General features: G+C 47.8%; 1 protein-coding gene across 1 annotated transcript in view; it reads right to left on the reverse strand.

The window, feature by feature from the left end:
• Positions 1–245: 245 nt before the first annotated feature.
• Jag1 (jagged canonical Notch ligand 1) overlaps positions 246–20,991 on the reverse strand; it is a 35,639-nt gene continuing 14,893 nt past the window's right edge. Inside the window, exons 4-26 of the mRNA XM_032904296.1 lie at positions 20,735–20,989; positions 19,248–19,308; positions 15,185–15,315; positions 14,401–14,520; positions 13,365–13,478; positions 12,114–12,227; positions 11,407–11,520; positions 10,860–10,906; positions 10,376–10,549; positions 9,755–9,905; positions 8,679–8,843; positions 8,179–8,292; positions 7,603–7,716; positions 7,398–7,511; positions 7,130–7,246; positions 6,635–6,662; positions 6,128–6,213; positions 4,846–4,959; positions 4,055–4,164; positions 3,728–3,961; positions 3,406–3,537; positions 3,108–3,258; positions 246–2,268 (exon numbers count right to left, since the gene is read on the reverse strand). Coding sequence (XP_032760187.1) covers positions 1,811–2,268; positions 3,108–3,258; positions 3,406–3,537; positions 3,728–3,961; positions 4,055–4,164; positions 4,846–4,959; positions 6,128–6,213; positions 6,635–6,662; positions 7,130–7,246; positions 7,398–7,511; positions 7,603–7,716; positions 8,179–8,292; positions 8,679–8,843; positions 9,755–9,905; positions 10,376–10,549; positions 10,860–10,906; positions 11,407–11,520; positions 12,114–12,227; positions 13,365–13,478; positions 14,401–14,520; positions 15,185–15,315; positions 19,248–19,308; positions 20,735–20,989 — 3,218 coding nt within the window. The 3' untranslated portion in view covers positions 246–1,810. The remainder of the gene's footprint in view (positions 2,269–3,107; positions 3,259–3,405; positions 3,538–3,727; positions 3,962–4,054; positions 4,165–4,845; positions 4,960–6,127; positions 6,214–6,634; positions 6,663–7,129; positions 7,247–7,397; positions 7,512–7,602; positions 7,717–8,178; positions 8,293–8,678; positions 8,844–9,754; positions 9,906–10,375; positions 10,550–10,859; positions 10,907–11,406; positions 11,521–12,113; positions 12,228–13,364; positions 13,479–14,400; positions 14,521–15,184; positions 15,316–19,247; positions 19,309–20,734; positions 20,990–20,991) is intronic.

Raw genomic sequence — 20,991 nt, forward strand, 5'->3', positions numbered from 1 at the left:
CTGCAAGCCATTACTGCAGTGGTATTTATTTGCACAGTATTCACACTTGTCAAATGACAAGGGAATGGGGCGCTGCCCCTATGGCTCCTGCCTACACAGCAGCCTCGGTTTTTGAGAACTAGGAAGCTTTGCTATTTGCTTCAGCCCCGCCCCCTTTCCTAGGCTATGTCCTCGGAATGAGCAGTGCCAAACAGCAGGGTGCAAAAGCCAGCGAGGGCTCCACGAGCTCAGAAGACTCCACACTGTTCCAGGTTTTCATACAAAAAATTTAATAAATATCACTTTTCAAAATTTATTGCCAGGAACAACACATCAAAGATGTATTTTATGTTCATATAACACTAATAGGACAATACAGAGTGTCTTCCTGGCCCCGTGGGGAGCCAGGAGGACTGTTTTATAAGCCTTTTTTGATCTTGAACTTGGTAATAGCACTTTAATGTCCTCACTTAAGGCAGGCAGTGGACTCTATGGCCAATCTAAACAGTGCTCTAACTGGACATTTTATGGTTCAAGTATTCATCTAGCTTATTAGAATACTCCCTAAATGCAGTAGACAACAACAATGAAATCAAATCTACAAGTGGTTCAGCATTACATACGAATGGTGAAAAGAAATCAGAATTTACAAAGTAAGATTGGTAAGCGTCCAAGTTCACACAATCAATCTGATACTTTTAATGAGATCCAACCAGTCACATTCTGACTACATAGCTCAGTTTGTTCCCTTAAACTGCTCTGTCGCAGATCGCCTGCCTGTCTCTTTTCAAGTCTAAAGCAGGAAAAAATAAAAAAAGGAAAAGGAAGAGAGAGAGAAAAAAAAAAAAAAACCTGTTCTAGATTAATTCTCAAATCTGCCTCAGTCAGTCCTTAGAATGTGTCTTAAAGTGATGCTATCAAGGAAGTGTTTGAACACCTGACGTCGTACAAAAAAAAAAAAAAAATCCATCAGTATTCCCAGGGAAGAAGCCTATCCCATCCTTCCAAGAGAAACTATTTCCAAACACCTTATTTTTGGCTTACAGGCAACACGTAATGAGAAAAAGTTCACAAAAAAAAAAAAAAAAAAAAAAAAAAAAAAGCCATATGTTTCCAACACTATCAAAAACCTTCAATTCTAAACACATACATATAAATAAAAAGGAATGATGTTTTAAGGCTCTTGATTATTAAGTTAATAAATCAAATATACAGAGTGATTAATAAAAAAGAATTATTTACATAACTATACAAAAATTCTACTTTGACACATTTTTCCTCTTTAAATTCTTCATTTTACCAGCAACTGCTGACATCAAAATCCCCCCTCCCCCAACAACAAAAATACAATAAAAAAAATAAATAATAAAGTCATTTGTGATAGTTGCTGTGGTTCTGAGCTGCAAAGGCACTTTCAAATACAGAACTACTTGTACGTCATCATAAAACCAATATACAAAAACAACTCAAGAGTCAATAAATATAAATAAAACTATGATCCTAAGGCTGCCATCACCATTAGGACCGCTGGCAGATGTGGAAGCTCCGAGGCCTAGGCCTGGGCAGCTCCTGGGAGCCCGACGTGTCGGCTGCAGGGGAATGTACACCCGGGCACATCCACTGGTTTTTGCATAGCTGTGAGCGCTGTACTCGATTTCCCAGCCAACCACAGAAACTACCAGTGCCAGCGGAAGCCAGCTTTGTCGAAACTTAAATTAACACAGGACTCTAAGTCAACAACAGCCTCAGACTGGGATACGACCACAGTTGAAAGAAACTACAAGCCCCGGGGTGCCCTCAAACTCTACCTATGGCGGCAGCCCACTGTCTGCTATACGATGTACTCCATCCGGTTCAAGCTCTGGGCACTTTCCAAGTCTCTGTTGTCCTGTTTGTTTGTCCAGTTCGGGTGTTTCGTCGGCGTGCCGCTGGGGGCCTTCTCCTCTCGGTCTACCAGCGTGTACACGGGCTGTTTGGCAAACCGGACTTTCTGCTGGTGCTTATCCATGTCATCCTCTTCCACTTCCGAGTTGTGTGTCCTGATTTTTGACATTTTGGAGTTTTTGTTCTCATAATCCTTGATGGGGACTGTGTTGGCTCCGTGTTTCTCGATGGGGTTTTTGATTTGGTTCAGCTGTTCGCGCACGTTGTTGGTGGTGCTGTCCTCGGGGGCAGAGTGGGTGTGGCTGCTCGGCTTCCGCCGCTTCCGCACACACCAGTAGAAGGCGGTCACCAAGCAACAGACCCAAGCCACTGTTAAGACAGAGCTCAGCAGAGGAACCAGGAAATCTGTAAGACGGGCAAAAGACCGGTTATCTCAAAAGGAAGAGCTTTCGCCATGGGGGCAGAAGAATCCCAACAGAGGCCTTCCTGTATTCGGTCCCTAAGACAGGCATTGTGGGGACAAGTCCCTCTTCACAACTGTAGCTATGTTCTGTCACTTAACATAGGTTAACTGTTGCCAGAAGCTGGCCTTCAGGATACCTGTGTGCAGAGGCACCAGGTGGATAGAAGAGCAGTCCCTACAGCTTCTCCCAACTCCACGTGACAGGAGTTGTCTCCGATTCCACAGGGCCTGGCTACTTTGGTGGCTCAGGATTAGGGCTGCTTTCAGAATCAACAGAAACCCAGTACAAGCATGGACAACACCAACTGCCCCAAGATAGAAGCCTGGATTTCTGCTCAGTCTAAACAGTCAGGCTCCGGATCATCACGGAGTTAGTCTGAATGCCCTGATGCACCGTCAAGCTATTCCCTCAGGGGGTGCTGCTCAGTGTTCTGGGCCAGCTGTGCTAGCTCCCCAAAACTGGCCCTGGAGAGCATCAACCACTCAGGACAGGCACTGCTGTGCCCCAGGGCTTTGCACTGGCTCTAAATCCCACCCCTCTGTTGCACGGGAGTTTTCCAAGAAGAACATGCAGACAGCATGCTAGTGGGAGAAAGTGTCAGGTGTACCTCTGCCTTCCTCAGCCAATAACAACACAGGGTTTATGAGCTGGACATGAGGGGCTTCTAAGATGTAAGAGATGGCTGGCAGACCATTCCCCTGCATGGTGACTTTTCTGAATGATGCAGTAAAATCATTTTCACAGTCACCAGGCGAGGGTACGTGCCAGATGGACACGCACCTGTTCTGTTTTTCAGAGGGCGCCTCTGAACTCTGACTTCTGCAACAGCAGCGATAAGTGAGCTGTTCCCATCCCGTTTACTAACGAGATCTATTATTTTATCAGTAATTTCCTTGACAGGGTTTCCATCATCCCGGATGTCTTCGGCAGACTGAAATAAAGCAAACGAATTCATGGTAGTTATTCAAATTTAACACAACAAGGATAGCTAATGCTTTTATCGCAATTGCTGTTTGATACTTTCTAACTTAAATCCCTTGTCATCAAATAATTAGGAGTAAAATGGTCTTATACTCACAATGGCCACGTGTATTTCATTGTTTGCTGATAAGGAAGGCTCACAGGCTATGTAGATTGAATACTCAGCAGAAACATTCTTCAGAATATTCAAATTCCTCAATTCGCTGCAAATGTGCTCAGTGGTGAGACCCTACAAGGATTTGTTTAGAGATTAACACGTGTGTCAAGCAATGGAAGAAATAAAAGGTTCACAGTCTCAACTCCAAGTAGAAGCCTCAGTTTGTTCTAAGAGACAGATTTTGGCTAAGGGGAGGAGCTAACCCCCTCAGACTACTCTGAAACTGTCATACTACTTTGAAACAATTTAAGAAGATACGCACTGGAGACATCATCTCCTTGTTAAAGGTGAAAGTGATGTTCGCACAATTGTCCTGGTAGTAAGAGTCCGATGTACACTTGGTCTTCACTGGCTGGAGGCTGGAGGACCGACACTCGCCAGCACCAGTGCAGGGGCGCACGAAACACTGGTCATCCAGGACTGGGATACAGCTCTGCCCATTGGGACACTCGCCGTGCCCTTTGTGGAGCCGGCAAGGTCTCGGGCCACACCAGACCTGGAGAGGAGAAAACAGGAGCTGGTGGCTTAACAGGAATGTCCACCCATGATTAGCAGCACTTGGGAACTTTAGCGACTTTCACTGCCCTACCTTGGAGCAGGCCACCCGTCCATTCAGGCACTGGCAGGTGTTACAGTCGTCATCCCACTTGGCCCCATCAAGTATCACTCTCCCCATGGTGATGCAAGATCTCCCTGAAACTGAGAGGTGGAGACACTTAAGTAGGAGTTTCTTTTCCCACAGACTGGATCACATCACGGTTCTGAATTTTTCACCCCCTCCCTGTTAAGAAATTGGTTACACCCATGTCCTCTGCCACGTGGTAATGACAGCTCCTCTCACAATGTCAGTCACGTGCACTGGCCATCCCCCTCTGACTGCTCACTTGGCCACTTGACTAAAACACAGTTTCAGCAGATGTGACCCTGAAGACCCTTTAACGGAGCTTTCACAGTTGAGCTGGCCTCCTGTGTGCCCATCATCTACCATGAGAAGAACATGCCCCAGAGATAGCTGATGACCAGTCAACCAGAAACTAGACCTGGAGTCAGGACTCTGCCCGGCTAGCACGCTAAGAGCCCGGCTAGCACGCTAAGAGCCCGGCTAGCACGCTAAGAGCCCGGCTAGCATGCTAAGAGTCCAGCTAGCATGCTAAGAGAGCCCGGCTAGCATGCTAAGAGCCCTGAAAACAGATACTGCAAGCCCTTGGGTTTTAAGAAACTGTTACACAGCAACTTTGTGGCAACAGAAATCAGTACTACCACCCTGCTTCACTCCCTTCCTCCTTGAGCACGGTGCACCCCCACCGTGAACTGTGGTAACTGTGATGCCCACTAAACTCAGAACACACACACAAGGCAGCCAGACCCTGGCACACCTACCTTCATGGCACTTGGCACCACTATGTCCTGGAGGGCAGATACACTGGTAGCCATTGATCTCATCCACACAGGTGGCCCCAAAGGCACAAGGGGAAGACTGGCACTCATTGATGTCTAGGAGAAAGGAGGTCCCAAAGTTCAGGCTTTGGTGGGAAGATTTTTCACAGACATTGCCAAAAGCATCCAAATCCTGACACAAGCTTGGTGAAGTTCCACGTACACAACAAACCAGTCACTAATCTCCCATAAAGCCTCTAGCAGCTCCTGACTCTCAAAGACCACCACTGTTCTGATTCCTAAAGCCGAGAAGCTTTGCAGAGGGAGCCATTTTTCCTTAGGTCCTTTCTCCTCTGACAGTACACTTCACAGCGAGGCTGGCTACCGTTCCCTGAAAACGGGTCAGAGTGAACATTCTAACTTCCTAGGCCATAAAGTCGGTCATAACCACTGGCGTCTGGTGGCTCCCTGAAGCAGGTGCAGGACATAGACAGGGGCAAGTAAGTGCAGCCAAGGGGTTGGGGATTTAGCTCAGTGGTAGAGCGCTTGCCTATCGAGCACAAGGCCCTGGGTTCGGTCCCCAGCTCCGAAAAAAAAAAAAAAAAAAAAAAGTAAGTACAGCCAAGCACCATCAACTTTATTTACAAAAAACAGGTGGGACGGATGCGGCCCTCTGTTTCCAAACCCTGATTTAGAAAGTGAAAGAGATATAATCTACCTAGTGCAGAAGTTCAGCCCTTCTCAGACTGTGGGACTTCAAAACTACCACTAAAATGTTAAAGAATTTGAGGGGGGAAAAAAAAAACAACCAAAACGGAGTATTCTGCACTATCTTTGTGTGGAAAGAGACGTTTTTAAAGTAGGCAAAAAAAAAAAAAAAAACCTCAATTCTTGATCCCAATCATTTGTCTGGGGCCTGGTCAAACCCACTACAAAACAGTCTAAGGAAGCCAGAGACACAGCCGTCTGCATGGACAATAGCACGGCCATAATTTCATGCTAATCACGAGGGAAGCCTACACTTTTTCCCCTCAGTGCTCTCTCATAGCTTAATTGTCAAATTCTATGGCTGGCACTCTCCCTGAGAACAAAGAAGGCTCTGCCACCCAGAGAATGACTAGGGAGGACAACAGTCAGGGGACTTAAATCCAAGCTGGAGGGAGGAGATTACTTGAGTTGTCAGGGCTATTTGGAATTATGGTCTTCATTGTTTTTAAAGAGGAATGATTTGAATGCCGTGGAGGACGGATGGGGGTGGGGTGGGACCAGATATAGTGATACTTACTTATCCTGCAGTCCGGCCCAGCAAAACCAGGGGCACATTCGCACCGGTACCAGTTGTCTCCATCCACACAGGTCCCGCTGTTGTAACTAAGAAACCAAAGGTGACCTGAGTTACCAACTTCCACGCCTGCCACAAACACCAGCTTTTCACCCCAGGCCATATCTGCTGCTGACCGAGGAGCTTACAAATACTGATGCCCGGATCCTACCCCTGAGAATCTAATTTCCTAGGTCTCAGTCGCAGCCCAGGCGCTGGGACTTTTAAAAGCTCCCCAGGTGATTCTCGTGTGCAGCCCGAGGTTGAGAATCATTGCGCTAAATGAAGACACAACCTGGATAATTAAAGTGTGGTCCGCAGAGCAGCAGGGCACGGTCACCTGGGAGCTTGTTAGAAACACACAGCCCCACCACAGACCTCCTGAATCAGAACCTACATTTTCAACCTCATCCCGGGAGATTCCCATGCACCTTCCAGCCAAGTACCAGCTTAAGAGGTTGCCACACTTACCAAGGGTGAGGACTGCAGTCGTTGGTATCTGCAAAGAAAAGACAACAGCTTTGGGGGTCTCCATCAAAGCACCATTTACTTCTTTCCATAGCATCCAAATGACAAAAGTCACACTTAATACCAGTCAATTACGCTGAAAACCTAGTCTAAATTGGAAGCAGGCCTGGGCCATACTCGGTTTCATTCGCCGTGGGACACATGTATACAGGAAGAGGCCCTTGTAGGGAGCAGGGAGTAGGGAGGGCTGAGAATGGAAGGAGGCGGGCTGCCGGTCAGACCCAGGGCTGGGAACAGAGACACCATCTGTCTCCACTTATCTCCAGGGAACTTTCTCATGCCCAGGTCAGGGCTGTATCCCATCAAGTCATTAGTAAGGACCCAGGTGATCCAAAAGCAGACATCAAACAGCCGTGCTTCTGGTTTCCATCCCAAGTCCCCATGGGGATTTTGCGTAAACTGCAGCAACCCAGGAAGAATTCGGGGGAGGCCACTCACTTTGAGTACAAATCGGCCCCTCCCAGCCTTCTTTGCAGACACAGGTGAAGGAATCGCCATTGACCACGCAGGTGCCTCCATTATGACAGGGGTTCGGCAGGCAGCTACTGTTTCTAGCTATAAAACAAAAGCAGGTTAGGACCACCCCGCTTCCAGAGGATCCAAGGTGGTCTGAAGGGGCAGAACCAGACCCAAGGAAATGACCTAAGACCCTGGTGACAGAGAACCTCAGACACACAGCAAATCCCACCTAGGGGCAGAAGGTTACCTATATTACAGGTTGTTCCTTCCCAGCCACCAGGACACATGCACTTAAACGTATCCACTTCATCATAGCAGGTACCACCATTATTACACGTAGCTTCGTCACACTGGCTGTCACCTGAAGAAAGAAGACCTTGGCGTGAGTCTCTCTCTGCTGGACAGTTCCCCTCCTTCACAGACGGACAGGAGACCTGGGCAGCAACACTTACGCGAGTGGCAGGTTTTCCCTTTCCACCCATTTTTGCAGTCACAGTAAAAGTCATTGACCAGGTCTCGACATGTACCCCCATAGTGGCAAGGGTTCTGGCTACAGTCATTTATGTCTAGAACCAAAGAGAAACAGGCTGAAGTAGTCAGTTCACGGTAAGAGGCAAAAAAAGCTCACCTATGATAAGATCCAACCCTGGCTTTTCTATGCTATCTTCCAAGAACAAGTGAGCTGTCCTAGGACTATCACCCTTTTAGAGGAGTTCTCGGCTGGGAGGAAAGAATACAAGTTATAAAGAAGTCACAATCCTCCGGAATGCCCGTGGCAATTAAAATCAAGATGGACAGGAATGATAAGTCAGGTAGTTAGAGTGAGTGTCTAGAAGGAACCTATCAATCTAATTCTACCACTCCCCAGTGGTGCAGTGCCCTTAAACGCCAAGGAGATACAAGAGGTCACTATAGCCACCATAATAGAAATCTCTGCAATAGAAAAGAGGCTTCCCCCCAAGGGAAGGTGCTAGCCCAGCTCTACCCCCACCCTGGAGCCATCTGTCCCCTAGAGCAGCAGCACTCACTGTTCTCACAGTGCACGCCCTCCCAGCCGTCACTACAGATACACTTGTAGGAGTTAACACCGTCGATGCACGTGCCGCCGTTTTTACAGGGGTTGCTCTCACAGTCGTTGATATCTGTGAAAGGAAGCACAGGGCTAAATGAGGAGCCGAAGAGCCAGTCACACGCAGCCACCAACCACTGTCTGGGGACTTTCACAGCTGCCTCCTTAGCCAACGTGCCTGGAAACATCGCTACCCTTTCTATGCTGGGGAGACCCTCACATACTGGCTGGTTGGGCAGGCCTGGGGGAAAAAGCCTCTATAGAAAAGGGGGACCACTCAAAGTAAGGTTCCACGACATTCCAAAGTCATCTTGGGAAGCTTAAGAGACTGTTGGTGATCTTATCAATTGACTAAGGCCTCCATCTGGGGTCTAAAGAAGTCCTCTACCTTACGTTCTTACTAAAGCAATTCAGAAACAAATGCTCCCCAAGCTGGGTACCCACTGGGCGGAGTCTTACTTTCATGGCAGTAGGTGCCGGTGAAGCCTTTGTTACAGTCACAGGTGAATTTGCCTCCCGACTCGCTCTTGCACTTCCCATGGGGACCACAGACGTTGGAAGAGATATACCGCACCCCTTCAGGCGTATCGTTGGAGGCCATGGCCACAGTGCAGCTGTCAATCACTGAACACAGGCTCGGGATCAGACTCCAGCCACACACCCACAGACAGCATTTCTAAGCAGAGGACTTAGCCCATGCCTGCCTGACTGGATAGGGCCATTCCTTGGGCTAATGAGGTACTTGGGGACTAAAACCCAACAGTGTTCCTATGACAGGTAAAATGTAAGACTCCCAAGTAGATGGAACATTTTTTAAAGTTTCTTTTAATCGCACTTTAATATCCATCTGATTTGTTAAGTGCTTGTCACAGTAGTAAGAGCACCTCTACACTACCCCCTACCCCACCCCAGCGCCCCACCCTCACTTGACAGGGTTTCTCTAATAAGTGTAGCCCTGGCTGTCCTGGAACTCACTTTGTAGACCAGGCTTGCTTCCAACTCAGTTCTACCTGCCTCTGCTTCCTGAGTGCTGGGACTAAAGGCGTGCACCACCACGCCCGCTCTTCCTCCACCTTGAGCAAAGCTAAAGGACAAGCCTATCCATACAAGGTTTCAAGTTATGCTACCCAATATAGCAGCCATAGGCCGTAGGTACTTATTTTCAAATGAACTGCACCAAAAAAGTGTCTCAAGCACCGACACCCAGCCATAGCTACGATAACTTATCCAGACCCCAAACGTCCCCTTACTGCTACAGACCCCTGCTGACGGCGCTCCTCAGAGCAATTCTCGGCCACCTCTGAACTGGGATGATAAATGGATTTACCATCCTCTCCCTTGGGCAACTGGTACTCGAGGTTCTCCCAACTGGCAGCCTGACAGATTACCTCCATATGGTTTTGTTTCCCTAAGTGATCAGATTAAGTATTTTCCATCTGAAAGCCTTCCTCACCAATTTACCACTTATAGGAGTTCTAAGGGGAGGTGGCAGGAGATGGTCTGTGGACGGGGCGGGTCACGGGTGAGGGAGATACCTTCACAGGGAGTGGTGCGGCAGTGGTCTTTCAGGTGTGAGCAGTTCTTGCCCTCGTAGTCCTCAGGGCACTTGCAGAAATAGTCACTGGCACGATTGTAGCATTGGGCGCCATTCTGGCAAGGGTTGGGCTCGCAGTAATCAATGTCCAGCTGCCAGATGGCAAGAGTATGAAAGAGAGGATCAAAATAAAACAAAGGTGACGCCATCACTTCTCTGGGCAGTAAACACGTGACCCCTTCCCAACCACTTCCTCAAGAAGACCCCCTGTACAGAACAAACTCATATAACCCTTAGGGAAAATGCTTCATCATTATCAAATCATTATCACATCTGGGAAAGCATTAAAGCCAGGGCATAGTGACATAGCACAGAAAACAGGATTATGGGATGACACTCAGTCAAGGGAACAGGGAACAGGCCACAGTAATCAGTAAGAAATCATTCAACACCGCCTTCTACAGAATTTGTCTAGCAGAAATTCCCCAGTCAGTAGGGTGCTAGTCAATGTCTAGCAGTAGAGTGGGAGAAGGGGTTAAAGGGGGAGGGGATAAGGGAGGGTGATGGAGAAAAAGAGTTCAATGTTTAAGTTTGTTGAGCTGAAGTTTTGGCCTGTGCTCACCTGACAGAGGTTTCCAGAGAAACCAGTGGGACACAGACACTGGAATCTGTTAATTTCATTCTGACAGTGACCCCCATTCAAGCAGGGGTTGCTAGCACATTCATCGATGTCTCTTTCACAGTGATCGCCCGCATAGCCAGGTGGACAGATACAGCGATAACCATTAACCAAATCCTGGAAGAGGAGAAGGGGGAGAAACACATGCTGATTTCCCTAGGTATTCACGATTCCAGAAAGTCAGTGATTTGACATGACTGCCGTGGTTCGGGGGATTCGCTGAGATGGTCACGTGCTAAGCTTGGGCACGGACTAGCGGTTCTGAATGCCTGCCTTTCAATGGCTCCTGGGAAGCTAGGGTTGGTGAGGGACTCAGCTTCTTACTGGCATTTTAAATCCCACAGGCACAAGGCTCTCTAGTGTCACATAAATCTTAGAAGACTGTTGTCATGTGTCAAGGTTTCCATTTAAGCAATGATTTACGTACCCGACAGGAGGCATCATTCTGACACTGGCCAAGGCAGTCATTGATATCTAAAATAATAAACAAGTCACCACATTAAAGAGGCACGTGACACTGAATTCGGGTTCACCTGAAAAGTACAGGGCTGATAAAAGCTTCAATCAGATTTCCCTGTGCTTCCGGTGAGATAAGGCTATTACATTTGGGTGGGGACCCTCCCTAGTCCTCCCAGACAAGGGAGTGAAACTTCACAGCATTGTTTCAAATCACCTTATCACAATATGCCCAATTTTAGCAGCTAACAGGCCTGATAAATTGTATGTTTTCCTTGCTCTGCTAGCCTGGGCCCTCCCTTCTCCAAAAACATTCCTTCCCCACTAATAATATAAGGTTTTCCTTCTATTCAGATGGGGAGCGCTTAAAGGCTTATATCAAAGCTGTGGGTTCCATCCTTTTAACACCACAAAGAAAGGGGAGCAAGAGTCCCAGGAACAGGAGTGTAGAGGGGGATGAATAGAAAATTAAGGTCACCCAAGTTTCATAAAATCCAAACAGACACAAAGTCACTCACTTATGTCACAATTCTGACCCATCCAGCCAGGAAGACAATCACAGTAGTAGCTGGCAATCAGATTCTTACAGGATCTGGCATTTACACAAGGCTTGGCCTCGCACTCATTTGCATCTGAAAAGAATGCAAGGATAAACAGTGACAAATGGGGGGCTGCCTCCCCTTCCCCCGCCGCTGTCCCCTTGAAATGGAAACACCATAGAGCTGGTCTGAAATATGAGACATTTTAACAAGCTAGCTAAACAAGAAATAGGAGGTGTCCTCCATTTGGAGCATTGGAGTCCTCTCCCCAGCCTTTATCCAACAAGGGATGCTAATTGATAACTTTCCTTTGGGTTGCTGGCTAACAGACAGCACCAGGCACTTCTGTGCAAAGCCCAGCACGATCCAGTTGCTGGGATTTAAACGTGGCAAAAAGAATGCAGACAGCTCGTTCCTCACGAGGTCATCCCTGTTTGGAACCCAGCTGAACACTCCTTGGACAATTGATATGGATCAAGGAATCCCAGGGCTTTCCCACAGGACCTAAAAACCCTAGGCCATTTGCATGCAAGGTATTTCTCCCAGGCCCATCAGACCCTGATAATAAATGACTGGGGATGATGAAGTAGAGACACACACTGCTGGCCACATGCTCATCTTGCCTCACAGCTGGGATGAGCACAGCCAACCTTGGCTAAGAATGACAGTCACGAGAGTTTTCTTACCTAACTGACAAGTCTTGCCAGTCCACTGGGGTGGGCACACGCACTTGAATCCATTCACTAGATCCTGGCAGGTGCCTCCGTGGGAACAGTTATTTGGAGAGCAGTCATCGATGTCTGTCCAATGAGAACAAGAGAGGGGCGGCAATTTAATTTCAATTGATCCACTTGGCAATTAGATAATGCAAGAAGACTCTTCACCTAGGAACCGACCAGACACCTGCTACAAATCTAAGAAAAGCCACAAGGAAGGAAGGTGATGAAAGGACCCAAGCCTTTATTTTAGCTTTAAATCCCCCACTGCCCTAGTTCAGTTAATCCGTCCCTAAGCATCGAAGGAAAGAAAGATAGCCGGAGACACACAGGGCATCAACTCTGTGGTGACAAGGGACATTCATAACTGCTTAATCTTTACTTTTAAAGGAACTCTGTCCTTCATGGTTCAGAAACTGCATGCAAAGAGGAAGCATGGAAAAGTAATTCTTCTTTTACACGTGGAAAAAAAATCTTACGCCTGTGATTTCCTTAGAAAATTTCCCCAAAAGTCACATACACAGAGATTGCCTGAGCCCTTCATTTATTTATTATTTGTGCCATGCTCTTTCCACAAATTTGTACACCAAGACTGTATAACAACTCTCCCAAGCGGGAACTGCTCCTGCCCCGGTTAAGAAAGGCCCAGGAAAGGTTACAAGGCCTGCTGGCTTCCATTAATCACAGCCAGCACAGAGGCACCTACGACCTCCAGAACACACAGTCTTGACCACACCGCACGCTGCTCCTCAGGTGTCAAAGACGGTGGTTTTTCAGGCTTGGCTAACCCTCAAAGTTTCAGGAACTCATTAAAGTCCACAGACTGACTAATTCTGGAGGACATTAGGTCTGATCAGAGCTCCTCACTGAAAAGTACCACAATAATATGGCCAAGCCTCAACGCTAAGTTGCAACACAGGACAGCATTCAGTAGTTGATCTAAAGTCCTCTCCCACAAGACTGGAGGAGTTAGCTCTATGACATGCATGCAAGGCGATCAGATTCTATCTACCAGACACATCGCCCGCCATCTTAGTGGGTAGGAAGGAGATTCTAGGAATCACACAAGTGCTACTAGACCACCCACTGAACTGTTGAGTGTACCCACCCCTCTGTCACCAAGACAGGTCTATTGGACCAGCCCAGGTCCCTCCCATCAAACCTCTCTGGCCACACAATAACCCTCCAGAACTGACGCATGTCAAAACCTGGCTGACTTACTTGTGGAACATGTGGGTCCAGTCCAGCCTGGAGAACACTCACACTCAAAGCCCGAGGAGGTCTCCTTGCAGCTGCCTCTGTTGTGGCAGGGATCAGAGAGGCAGGCATGCTCAGCTGAATGCATGAGAAAGGGCAGTCAGAGAGGCGGTAAAACAAGTACCTTATCCCTTTCCCTCCAAGATCCAGTCCCCTGCCTCAGCTACTAGTTTAAGCAGATTATAAAACAACAACAACAACAACAACAACAACAAAAGCAAGCTTGTGATGTAACACTGCTATGGTGTGACACAAAAGGGAAGAAACTTTCAAACTAACTAAGCTGGCTCAAGGCAAGTTTCAATACCTTTTAGAATTGAGGTTTCATTTAAAATCTTGCAACCTCCCTCAGTTGTCAGCATTGTCTCAAAGTGTCTCATAGTTCCAGAGAAGGGCTGAGATAACAAGTCTTAACTTTAAAACTATTCTCTTCTTTTTCATAAGTGGGTTCAGAGTATTCTCTCCACCCCCCCCTCTCTGTCACACACACACACACACACACCACACGTCTGTTGTGTGTGTGTGTGTGATGTTTCTCTATGAATATTATGAAGGCCATATCAAAACAATGCCATCTTTAGCAATTTTAAATAGGATAATCTAGCTTCTGTTCATCGGTTGTCCCATTCTGTCCTGCATCTCTTCACTGAGTCACTGAATTTAGCTTCAAATAAATCCTTAGGTCCTTTGGTGACCTGTGACCTTAAGCTAACATTTTCCAGCTCCAAATTTTTAAGTATTTTGAGAATTTCCTACAGTACATTTTTTATCCTATTCACCCTCTACCACATCAAACAACCCCTTCCCTACCCACCCAAATTTAGTGTCAAAAAAAAAAAAAAAAAAAGGAATGAAACAAACAAACAAAAAAAAACTATTCGGTTTTCAAACTGAGTGTACAGAACATGAAGGCAAAGAGAGGCCCCCTACACACACCACACACACACACACACACACACACACACACACACACACACACACACCAGCTTGGGCCACTTACCAATTTCACAGTTCGGCCCTGAGTAGCCCTCGGGGCAGGAACACTGGTATTTGTCAGGGCCAGTGTTGCTACATGTTCCCCGGTTGAGACAGGGCTGATGAGTCCCACAGTAATTCAGATCTGCCAAAAAAACAAAACAAAACAAAAATCCCAAAGTTAGGAACAAACTGCTAACTGGTCCCAGGTCTGGGCCAGGCCAGTTTTAAAAACAGGCTCACCCCCAAATAAACCAACCAACTCACAACATTAAAGGCAAATTCAAAGTCACCCCCAATAGGAGCCCCTGTGAAAACTTAAACAGGGCCAGGGGTGTAGCTAGAGCTGAGCACTAGCACAGCAAAGGCCCTGGGTTTAGCTCCAGCAACAAACACCAAAACATAAAAGTGGTCATTAGTGCTTGTGATGTCTGTATATGCTTGGCCCAGAGAGTGGCACTATGAGACGGTGTGACCTGCTTGGAGTAGGTGTGTCACTGTGGGTGTGGGCTATAAGACCCTCAGCCTAGCTGCCTGGAAGCCAGTCTTCTGCTAGCGACCTTCAGATGAAGATGTAGAACTCTTAGCTCCTCCTGTACCATCCCTGCCTGGATGCTGCCATGTTCCCATCTTGAGGATAATGAACTGCACCTCTGAACCTGTAAGCCAGCCCCAATTAAATGTTGTCTTCATAAGACTTGCCTTGATCATGGTGTCTGTTCACAGCAGTAAAACCCTAAGACAGTGTTGCTCTATCCCATAACCTCAGTTCCCACCCACCAAGCCCTCAGGGCTCCACAAAGTCATACCTTTGTCACAGAGCTGTCCACCCCAGTTGGTTTCACAGAGGCACTGCCAGGGTTCATTGCAGGTGCCGTGGACACATCCTGGGTGCGGGATGCACTTATCACAGTACAGGCCCTGCCAGCCATACTGGCACCTGCAGACAAACAGCATACCCTTCCCTTAGCCTTCCAAACAGCCCCGGATGCACATGGTTACAACAACGGCTATTTCTTGGTTGTTTCCCTCCCCCCTGAAAGGACAGGATGGCAGATTTTTCAGACTTTGATGGGGTTCTGTATGAGTAACTTCACAGTTGGCCCAGAGTGTGTCCTCTCAGCATACCCTGACAAAAGGAGAGCTATCTGGGGAGTAGCCAGCATGGGGTGCCCTGCACAAAGCCATTCTCTTCTCAGGCTCCCATGAATAAAACTAAGGGGTGGGGGTTGGAATAACTCAATCCCAGGTCCTAGTCAGGACAGACCATTCAAGGGAAGGAACCTCTGGTGACACCAACTGTACAACTCTGTAACAATACACATGAAGCCCCACTCAGACTGTGCAGAACTCGGGGTGACAGGGTGACAGACAGCACCTCCTTGGTTTTGTGGACTTAAATGGGAGGGAGAGCAATCTCCTTACAGAGACCTGGATCTCTAAACCCGTCTCCGTAGAAGGGGAGTGGAACGGAAACACTGGGAACCAATTCATATATAATTTATGACTCATTACCCTGGCCAGGAATGCTGATTTATAATTATTTCTCACTTTAGAAAAAGAGGAGGGGAGGGGGCCCGGAGAAGGGGATCACAAACTTGGTTTATCATCTAGTTTTAAGGGAGCCGAGTTTCCTTTCTAAGAGTTCAAGACTCTTTTGAGGTCAGATGGAATCTCTGATGCCCAAACAAAACCACAAACATGAACCTTCACCTGGGGGGGACGGGAGGGGGGGGCAGGGCAAGGTCTCAAACCATGTCTTCAAGTTTCAAGCTCTCTGCAACTTGAACCTCCCCACTCTCAAAATCAAGCTTTAACAAAGGGGTCTTGGAAAGGCAGGGACCAGCACCCTGCATGCTGATAAAGCAGATGTGGGCCTGCAGAATCAGCCTAGAGCAGGGCCTAGGGAAATGCAGGATCAGATCCAACTCCCTGTAAGCTTCTCAGCTGTGACTCTGGGGGAAAAATAACAAAAAAAAAAAAAAAAAAAAAAAAAAAAAAAAAAAAAAAACTCCTGCCTCCCCCGCCCCCACCCAAAGGAAGGGCTTTCAGTTCCAGAGAGCTTGGAGGCAAAGGAGCAAATCCTGGTCATGGGAAAGTTATAGAAAGCTAGCTATTAGCTAATCACCCAGGCTGAGAAGCCACTGAACCCTTGAGAATCCGGACTGCTTCCTAACTTCTCAGAACAGCCATCTACACCCAAATACCCACAACTACTAGAATGTGGGGCTTAAAGTTAATCAGACACTGGATTCCGGGGTCTGTAAACTAGACCATCGGTTTAAATGCCAAGTGACTACTGAGAAGACTGATCTAAGAACAGTGCATGCCACTGGACAGGAACCATTCTCTTCAGAGGCAGACACCCAAGTGAGTGGGAGTTAGGAGGGTGGGAAGTCATTCTGTCAGATCAATACTCGTAGCTTAGAAGACATGAGGTAACTGATGGGGCCACGGAACTTTATCCTCCCTCTCGGTGTCCCAAGTGAGCCCCTTTTTTACCCTTCTTTGGTTTGCCTAGGAAAACCGAGCCGGACAGCTGAGGACCCAACCAACCTCTTAATTAATGAAGGCTCAATGCCCGAGCATAAGAAAGCAGCCATAGGAGGCCATGGATGACTTCAAACAAAAACAAATAAAAATACTGACCCTAACAGGGGGATCTACCACGCTCTCCCAGGGTAATGATAGATGATTAGCATCCCCAGGAGAAGCTGACTTTCCTGAGATGATGACTCATAATTAAGTTTGATATTATTTGTCAGGCTGGCAGTAAACCACCCTGTACTCCCAGGAAGGGGCAACCCAAGTCTATCTGGGAACAGCAAAATCGGTGAAGTTTTCTCCTGTGGGTGAGTCAACGTCAACGTCAACAACAACAACAACAACAAGGCAGTCATGTAATACATAACCCAAAAGACAACTTACAGGTAGGTAACTGGCCTTGCAACTATTTCGGGAACAGGACTCAACCTGAACTTCCTTAGCTGGAAGGCTCTGTTTTGATTTTCTTTCAAGGAGAGAGCAGGGACTGGGCTGGGAGACTATGCAAATGGCGTGTGGGAAAGTTGCACCTTAAGTAAATAAGAGCAGTGGTGCATGTCTGGGCAGGGAGTGTGGGAGGTGAGACTTCGAAAGAGAAAGGGCTCAGCTCTGGAAACAAAGCCTGTTGTTCTGGCTGGGAGGGCCCTCCCCTGCCCAGCAGGGTGTTTATTCTGATGACAGTGGCGCACATCTCAGTTGGCCTCGCTGATGCTATCAGGAGCAGGCTCCAAGGCTCGGGAATAACTAGCGCTCTTTACTTTCACCAGAACAGCCTTAATTAGCCAAGTCATTGAAGGTAGGCTTCTGCTCCCTCTCTGACAAGGATGCCGCTGGATGCCACAGTCAGCTGAGACCAGGCATGTTTCTTACTGGGCAAATCCTGTCCAGGCTTCCTGGAAATCAGCTTTCAAAAAGCAGGAAGAAACAATTCCAGGACAACCTGTTCTCAAGTTTACTCCCAGCTGCCTTGAATCACTTGGTGGCAAGTTAGCACTCCCATGGTTCGGGGAGAGAGCACGGGGTGGGGCTAAGAGTCATCAAGGTTAAACCTATGGGTGACTGGTTAAAGCAGTAACCTGAGTGTTTGCTGAGGGAGAGATCACTGAGCAAAGTTGTCAAATGCAGACTCCTAGGCCCAACCAAGGACTGGGAAGTCAGTGCCAGTTGTGGGAAGCAGGAACCTGCACCATCTAGCAAGTCTCAGTTAATTCTACCGTTCGGGGCAGTATCACTGCTGGGGGCCCACCACAGACCCTCAAAATCAAAAGCTGTTCTTTTAGGAAGAGCACCAGGCACCTCGTTTTATGGGTTTGTGCCTTTAGACGGTTTCAAAACTGTCTTTGGCTCCACGTCAGTGAGTGCAGCCTTTCAGAGCAAAGGTGACAGGACTTGAAGGGGGTTCCACTTAATGTGTCATCGAATTCGCTAATTCTTAAAGGCTTGGGGGAGAATAAAGCCTGAGACCAGTCAAAATGCCACAGACACCAAAGGTATTTCCTGAATGAGTCTTTTCCAAGTTGGCATAATGTCCATTTCAAAAAGCCCCCCAAACCGGCATCGGAAGGGGAAACAGGCTGGGTAGGCTTCCGTTTGGTTTCAGTATTGTCCCTGGACCATAAAGAACAGACTTCAAAGGCCAGCAGCAAAGTCTACATTCATCAGGCTCAACGGAGCAGATTCCAGCACAGCCATTAACCTCCAGCCACAGCCCAGCTCCCGCCTGCAAAGGGGCCAGGAGATTGTACTAATCCCATTCTGAAGAATGCTGGACTTTTGCCTATTGGTGGGAAAAGTGGGGGAGGGTGCCAGGGGAAAAGCCGGGGTGGAGGAGGAGACAAGGGGAAACAAAGCTTCGTCCCAGTCCAGTCCATTAGCACTTAAGGAAGATTACAAATGGGTCTTACCAATTTACAGAACAGTTAATACATGCGGATGCCAGCTAGGCCCATTAAGGATCCTGGTTTGGGGTTTTGACCCCACCCTCACTCCCCAGCACCAATGAAGAAGGGTGCATTCCACCCAACAGCCGGTATGATTCAATACGCTTTCCAAGTGCCTGGTTTGTGTTGCCCCCCCTAGGTTTTTCAGCCTCCAAAAATAATAATAAAGAGGCACATTCACAATGAAGTTAGTTTTCTGTTTTGCACCAAAGAGTCAAAGAGTGAGAGCGAGAGCGAGGGAGAGGGAGAGAGCAAGGGAGAGGTAGAGAGCAAGGGAGAGGTAGAGAGCGAGAGAGAGAGAGAGAGAGAGAGAGAGAGAGAGAGAGAGCGAGCGCGTGTGCGAGAGCGCAAAAGTTGATTACTGGAGTTCAATTAGTTGGTCATTTACCTGCAGTCACCTGGGAGTTTGCAGGAGCCATGCTTGGGACTGCAGCCCTGTCGGCATATTGCTGGAAGAGAGAAAGCTCCATTAGCACTGCCTGTACTTTGTGGGCCGCTGTCACGCGAATGGTCTAGTACATAAGACCCAAAGAACAGATCATACTGTTTGGGGACAAATGATCAGAGAGCCCCTCAGCATGTTTATTCCTCGAGCCCTGTCAGGGCCGAGGTCCCCCTCCATCAAGAGACAAAAGGAAGACATTTGCCTTCCCCACCCCAACACTGTCACTGTCCCAGCACCATATTTTCAGGTGGGCCTCCCACTAAATGCCTGGTTTCAACAATCCCACGGAGCTAAAAAGAAAAAAAAAAAAAAACAGGCAGGCTCATCTTGTGGACAAGTAACCTCACAAAGCAATTCTACACTCGCTGACAGAAAGAGAGAAATCAAGCAGGCACTTAAAGAACACGGACATTCAGGAACTTAAATAAATTGCTACTGAATTTTAAAATATTGAGCAATTCCTTCTGTCCTCAATTCCAGAAGTGCCATCTTTTAAGCTACTGTCACAAGATACCAAAGAAGATCGGAATGCTGCCTAAGAGACCAAATATCCTCTCACGCCTCATCCCTCACAATCTAAAGCTAAACAAAGGAGTTTATCTACTGATTTTGCAAGACCAGCAAGGTATATTATGTCCGTGAGGGAATAGCATCTGTTGTGCTAGAATCTCCAACTCTATTGCTAGGAATTAGAACTATTTAATTCTGGTAAAAGGGAAGAAAAGACAGCAAGGGACTCTAAAGGTTACCACCTATTCCCGAAACCTCAAAGATGCCCAGTGAAACTTGCTGCATTGACATGTGAGCTCAGGGACAGTCATTTCCCATAGCACTGTCTGTTCAAACATCGCTGGCCTGGCCTGTTTCTGTTTGCCATCAGGCTCTTCTCAGCAGTCGGAGGAGGGGATTTGGTAAGAGGAGGAAGGAACGGGGAGCCAGATGAGACCTATGGAGGAGCTGAGCAAGGATGTGGTCTCAGCTGGGGTCTGACTTCAGTGTGATCCCTGGGGTGGGTGGGGGGACCTCTGGAGTGTGAATCTTATTCTACAGTGTTAATGCAAAGGGGCTAGCCTTTGTAACATCCCCATCCCCCGTGTGTCAGTCACTCAGTAACTGTTCACTGCCGGGATAGGGCAGAGAGTGGCTCCTGCTTGGCCAAGGACAACTCCCTGGAGAAGGAGCAGCTGCGAGCTGTTAGCAGCCAACACTCACAGCAGCTGGGGGATGGGGACACCAGCTGGTAGCGGGGCTCAGGACAGGGCACTAACAGAATCTTCGACATACAGCATCTTCATGCCTCAGTCGAAGGTAACGATGACGGCTGAATCCCACTCTGCCACCTGACTGACTGCCGTTAAGGGTAAGAACCTGGTACCAAAACCGACCAGCCAACGGCATTTGCCAGTCCATTCGGTTTCGTGAATCCATACCTTTGTTACACTCGGGACCCATCCAGCCTTCCATGCAGGTTTTGTTGCCATTCTGGTCGCAGGCATAATGTCCAAAGAAGTCATCTCTGGGCCGACAGAACTTGTTGCAGCCAAAGCCATAGTAGTGGTCATCACAGGTCACTCGGATCTGATACTCAAAGTGGGCAATCCCTGTGTTCTGTTTCAGTGTCTGCCACTGCCGGCTGGGGTTTATCATGCCTGAGTGAGAAGCCTTTTCAATTATGCTATCAGGTTCT

Source organism: Rattus rattus, chromosome 5 (assembly GCF_011064425.1).
Source record: "Rattus rattus isolate New Zealand chromosome 5, Rrattus_CSIRO_v1, whole genome shotgun sequence".
Lineage (NCBI taxonomy): Eukaryota > Metazoa > Chordata > Mammalia > Rodentia > Muridae > Rattus > Rattus rattus.